General features: G+C 44.7%; 1 protein-coding gene across 1 annotated transcript in view; it reads left to right on the top strand.

Moving 5' to 3' along the window:
* znrf1 (zinc and ring finger 1) overlaps positions 1 to 6,000 on the top strand; it is a 35,616-nt gene extending 29,616 nt beyond the window's left edge. Inside the window, exons 3-6 of the mRNA XM_080475530.1 lie at positions 1,838 to 1,943; positions 3,150 to 3,241; positions 3,376 to 4,402; positions 4,488 to 6,000. Coding sequence (XP_080331656.1) covers positions 1,838 to 1,943; positions 3,150 to 3,207 — 164 coding nt within the window. The 3' untranslated portion in view covers positions 3,208 to 3,241; positions 3,376 to 4,402; positions 4,488 to 6,000. The remainder of the gene's footprint in view (positions 1 to 1,837; positions 1,944 to 3,149; positions 3,242 to 3,375; positions 4,403 to 4,487) is intronic.

Consider the following 6,000-nt stretch of genomic DNA (forward strand, 5'->3'; position numbering starts at 1 on the left):
TCTATCTATCTATCTATCTATCTATCTATCTATCTATCTATCTATCTATCTATCTATCTATCTATCTATCTATCTATCTATCTATCTATCTATCTATCTATCTATCTATAGCATTGGCCAAAGCTGATTTCCCCAGTGAAGAGAAGCTTCGTTACCATTTCACTAAACTCCTGTTTACTGGAGTTTAATCCTGAACTAACTCGGTCCTCTTCACATGATGAGCATTACCATCCTACAAACTATCTGCATCTGTCTGCGTGTCAGTAGTTTATCTCAACTGATCTGAAGATAGAATGAATCAAAACTTTAAGTAATTTGACTTTTCATTTTGTGTTTTTAGTCTTCCTAACGGGTTTACCACTCCTACCAACGGCAGCCATTAGAAACGACCGTTGGCATTACTACGCCTCAGTTTGTTTTGACATAGAATAGTTTGAGTTGATCGGCGCAGTGCAAACACCTTGATGGGATGTTTATCTCTGCAGACGACGACACACTGATCTTCCGTGTTCGGTTGTAATCCTCAGTCTTTGGGTCACTGCTGTTGCTTGTTCAGGAAAACCTGGCCGCACAGCTGCTGGTGTTTGAGCTCAGCGACTGCAGTCTGACGGGATGGAGAAGCAGGAAGCACAAACCTCGGCCTCTAATCCTCCCTGAGTCCATTAGGAGCCCGGCCGCTCACAGCTTGTCACCAATTACCTGCATGTTGGTTTTTTTGCGTGTCGTCTGCAGTGATCAGCTGCAGATCAGGTGTGTTTCACCTCAGTTGGCTTCTCCTTCGCACTCAATTCATGACTTCTCTTGGCCTCCTCGGCTCTGGGTGTTAAACACAACCTCTGGGAGACGGCATGGTGGCAGGGGGACTGTTGTTTCCCCGACGACTCAGCACAACAACAGGGAGGGTCATGTTTCCATGACAACTGAGTATGATGACATATAGACCATCATGTTTCCATGACCACCGATCATGTCAACAGGTAGATTCACGTTTCCATGACAACTGAGCATGATGGCATCAGGTCTATCATGTTTCCATGACAACTGAGCATGACGACATGAAGAACACCATGTTTACACGAGACGAGTACGAGTACTTTTCTGTGCCACCACATGCTTTTTAATGAGGTCATGACACAGTTTGATACTGTTTGCACCACATTTACTGTCTTCTATACCACACTGACTGACTGAAGACCCTTCTTTTGTTGCGCTCAATAAATAAAGTACTTTGAGTCATTGAATGACTCCGGGTTTTGGAGTATTCTAGTATTTTCCTTCACTAAGTTATTTCCATTCTTGAGCCTAACCAGACACCAGCAGCTCAACAACGTTGAAAATGTTCAAAATGGTCATAACATCTGTTTCATCATCTCACTTGGCTGTGACCTGTCAGAGGTCCACGAGTCTCTAATGTTCATACGAACCATCATGTCAACGAATGTGAGGGGCTCAGCCAGTAAAGACACAAGGCAAGGCCCTACAACCCGTCATTTATGGAACTGATGATGGTCTTACATTATTACCTCATGTATGACTGATCTTGAACCTCAGCGTGACCTCACACTCTCCATAAGTCACCTTTAATGGCCTTGCCCTCAAATCTGAGTCTACACGGGCCATTCAGGGCTGTTCTACCGCCAGCGATTATTACATGGACGAGTTCGGGGTGGGAAATTAAAATACTATATTATATTCTGAACATTTCTTACATGTTAGAAACTGTGAACTTGTGTGTACTGATCTGTGTGCGTGTGTGTGTGTGTGTGTGTGTGTGTGTGTGTGTGTGTGTGTGTGTGTGTGTGTGTGTGTGTGTGTGTGTGTGTGGCCGCCACCTCAGACGACGTGTTGGCGAGGGACGCTGGAGAGTGTGTGATCTGTCTAGAGGAGCTGCAGCAAGGGGACACCATAGCCAGACTGCCGTGCCTCTGCATCTACCACAAAAGGTAACACACACACACACACACACACACACACACACACACACACCATCACAAAAGGGAAAGGTGTTTGATAAAATACTAGAAATAAATACAAAAAAACCCACTATTTTAGGAAATAAACACGACTGATCCACCAAAAGTTTTCTTTTCTCTGCAGAATTTTAATTTGATCTCACATCTGTTCCTCTTTTCTCCACCTCGACCTCGGTTGTTTCACTTTTTATTGAGCTCATTTGTTTTAACCTTGTGTTTAATCAAATAGCTGCAACACATAATTACCCCTCATTAATCTCTGAAACCCAGTTTTATGTTTACTAATTGCTTTTTTGTGTCTGATGAACAGCGGCAAATCAACAATATCAGCTTCGTCAACAAACACAATTATATCACTAATATAAAAATAAACTTGACCTGTAACATACAGAAGTACAGATATGGTGTACAAAAGAGTATTTTAATGTTATAACTTTTACATTGTTGAAAAGTAGTTTCTGTTATGTGTAAATTAATTAAATATGCAAAAGTTAGATTATTTTCTTCTTGAATTTGACTTTATTGTGGCTCGCTTGTGCCTCTGTGAAACATTAATGCTTGGAAAGTGTTTTAGCCTTAATAACCTTCGAATGTACAGAGTTATATGTGCATACAAAGCGGCTCCGCCTCGTGCAGCGCTCCCTGGAGGTCAGATCTTCTTTGGAAATGTCACATGTACAAACTTAAGAACAGGCCAGCAATGTTTAACTGTAGAAATGCTGCAAGGCCTCGTTTACACGACGGAAGTGCTGCTAACGGGGCCTGAGCTCCACGGCCAGAGTAAATACTTCTTCTGCACGTGCTCAGTAGAGCCAATCGGAACAATATTTTTCCTTCTGATTTGTCATGACTCCCACTTGGTACTTTTATAGTCGACAGTCGCCGTAATAAAGTGCATTGTTGTCTGCGCACAAGTGTGTGGTTGCATTACAAAAAACAACAGCGCCAACTCGTGGTAGAACATGAACACTACGTCGGTTTCAGAGTTTCTGCCATTAATGTGTAAATGTGAAACTTTTCTGAAACCCCCTCCACAAAATCGATGTTTTCTCTTGAAATTCTGACAAAATTAAAAAAAAAATTAAAAAAAGGCATCAGACACTGTGTGACCTTCTTGTGTGTGTGTGTGTGTGTGTGTGCGTGTGTGTGTGTGTGTGCGTGTGTGTGTGGTTGCAGCTGTATAGACTCGTGGTTTGAGATCAACCGGTCCTGCCCTGAACACCCCTCCGACTGACTGACTGGCCCCCGGACTCTGGACACTGTTCAAGGTGAGCAACACAGTTATATTATATATATATATTATATTATATACAGAGCTATTAACTGAAGGTGAGCCAATTCAGAGCTCCACATTATATTTGTGTTGATATTGACTGCCTGCATCTCTCTTCTGGTTTTCCAGGACAACCTCATGGTCCGTCCACGGAGACACAACCAAATCCGATGAAACAATCAAAGCGATGGAAACCTTCTGATCTGAACCGAGACGACTGCTCTTCGTGTGCCCAACCACAAATGAAGAAATGAAAAACTGACTCTCCGAACTTCGTACATTAAAGGTTCCCTTCCTGAGCGCCCTCCATCCTGATCAGTCTGCTTCAGGGCGCCGCCCCCCCACTGCCTCCCCTCCCCCGCCTCCCCCGTGCAGCCTCAGCAGTGACAGGGCTTCACCTCCCGTCTTCTCTGACTCCAGACCATTCAGTTCCTCGACGTGCGTTCCATCTCAGTGTCTGGATCCAGGCCTGCTTGTGTCCTGCCCTCACATGGCCTTAACAGGAGGAGGAAGAGCAGGAGGAGGAAGAGCAGAAGGAGGAAGAGCAGAAGGAGGAAGAGCAGGAAGGAGGAATATGAGGACGTTGCTGAGTTGCAGAAGCTTGTACATTACTCGGTGGGCCTCTCATGTGAATGACTCCAGCTCGATGTGGTCGGGACCCTGCAGCTCGCTTTGATACCAAACCCCCCCACGCACCCATCATACCCCCAAAATCCCCCTCCCCCCTCCCCCAGTGCACACCTGGGCAGGTGAGGAGACGGCTGGGAAACAGTCAGCAGACACAGAAACAGTGCTCCAGTCGGCTGCAGGAGGGAGGACGAGCACCTCGTGTGGGGGTGGGGGGATGGAGACAAAGCAGTCTGAGCATGCTCAGTCCTGAGGGGAAGGGGGGGGGGGGGGGGGGGGGGGGGCAGCAATGTAGTTTATGCTCCTACTGTGTAACATGTGTGTTTGGTATGCTGCTGTCAGGCTTTACCTGGTGTGTGTGTGCGTGTGTGTGTGTGTGTGAGAGGTCATCGTAGAGGGCTGATTGAGCTGCGCTGTGGTGTGTGTGTGTGTATTGAAATGTTTACAGTGTAAGAAGTCCATGTTCTCAGTGTGTGTGTGTGTGTGTGTGTGTGTGTGTGTGTGTGTGTGTGTGTGTGTGTGTGTGTGTGTGTGTGTGTGTGTGCGTGCGTGCGTGCGTGCGTGCGTGCGTGCGTGCGTGCGTGCGTGCGTGCGTGCGTGCGTGCGTGCGAGAGAGAGAGAGAGAGAGAGACTGGCAGTCCTCCCTTTACTTTGCTGATGTTTACAGCGACAGAAGAGCTCCATGACATGTTAAAAAAAAAAGAGAGAAAAGAAATCACATGTCACATCTTTGTTTTCTTCTTTTAGATCTGCCAGATCATTTGTTTTCTTTTTGTGTGATGATGTTGAGTCGTTTTCTCACGAGAGTCTTGAGTGTGTGTGTGTGTGTGTGTGTGTGTGTGTGTGCGTGCGTGTGTGTGCGTCCGACTGTTACTCTACGTGGAGGAACTGGCTAAAGGGCCTACGAGGCACAGACACGGGAGGCCACGAGGACAGACACTAATAAACACACTGCATTGAAATAAAACGACTCACAACAACTTAAAACAGGTTGAATCAGCTCCAGTCAGATTTCCAGCCACTACAGAAAACTGTAAAAAGACTGAGAACCCCTACAAATAGACTCGAAATGCCTCAAAGAAGCTTTTGTCACACCGTAAACACATTTACAGAAGAGTAAATAACAACTAAACATATGTTAAATCTGCTGCAGAAAAATCCCCAGTGACCATGAAACATGACAAAAGGATACAAAACAAAAAGATGGAAGATGCCTCAAATAGCAGTTCAAACATATTAAAATGACTGGAGAGAAAAAAAGAAAAAGCTACACAGATTAACAAAGCCTCAAATAATCTACAGCATGACTCGGATCAATTAAAAATGTAAAAAGTTGACAGATTGACTCAAACTATTAACAAAGTCACTCAAGAGCAACAAGGAGAGAATCACAAAGCCTCAAAACAGCAACAAAACAACTCACAACAGCTACAAAATGACACAAAACTAAACAGCTAAAAAAAACTACCCAAAAAGCATGTAAATGACTCAAAAGATACAAAACAACACAAAACTGCAACAAAATGACAAAATAGAACTTTACTGGCAAAGCAACAAAACAGCAGCAAGTGACGCAAAACAATAAAAAAGTGAGTCAACATGACAAAACAACCACCACTGGACTCAAAACAATCATAAAATCATAAATATCCTGAACAGACAAAAAAATATTTGAAATGATCTGAAAAATGAGCCTGAGGCTTTATTCAGGTCTGTGCCCGGGGCCCCGCCAGCTGATGATCCATCCATGAGTGTGTGTGTGTCTGTGTGTGTTTCTGTGTGTGTCTGTGGGTCCCCCTCGTTGTTTTGCGTGGCGGTCTTGCGACTGGAGGCGAGAGCCCCTCGGACCCCCAGACGGACTCTGCAGTACCACCGTGGAGCCGCCCGGCGGGGCTTATTTATTCATTTGTTCATATTTAACAATATTTGTTTAATATTGGATCATGTGAGGTGTTTCTCACTCTTCACAATGCAAAGAGCTGACGTGTGAAGAAGACTACTACCAACATACCAACAAACTGCATTTACAAAGCTACTGTAAACAAATGGTGGAATAAATTGTGCTAGATGACAGACCACGTTCACGTCTTTGTTCCGTGAGGCTCTGGAAATAAAAACACTCCTCAA

This window comes from Lipophrys pholis, assembly GCF_963383615.2.
Source record: "Lipophrys pholis genome assembly, chromosome: 11".
In the NCBI taxonomy this organism is placed as follows: domain Eukaryota; kingdom Metazoa; phylum Chordata; class Actinopteri; order Blenniiformes; family Blenniidae; genus Lipophrys; species Lipophrys pholis.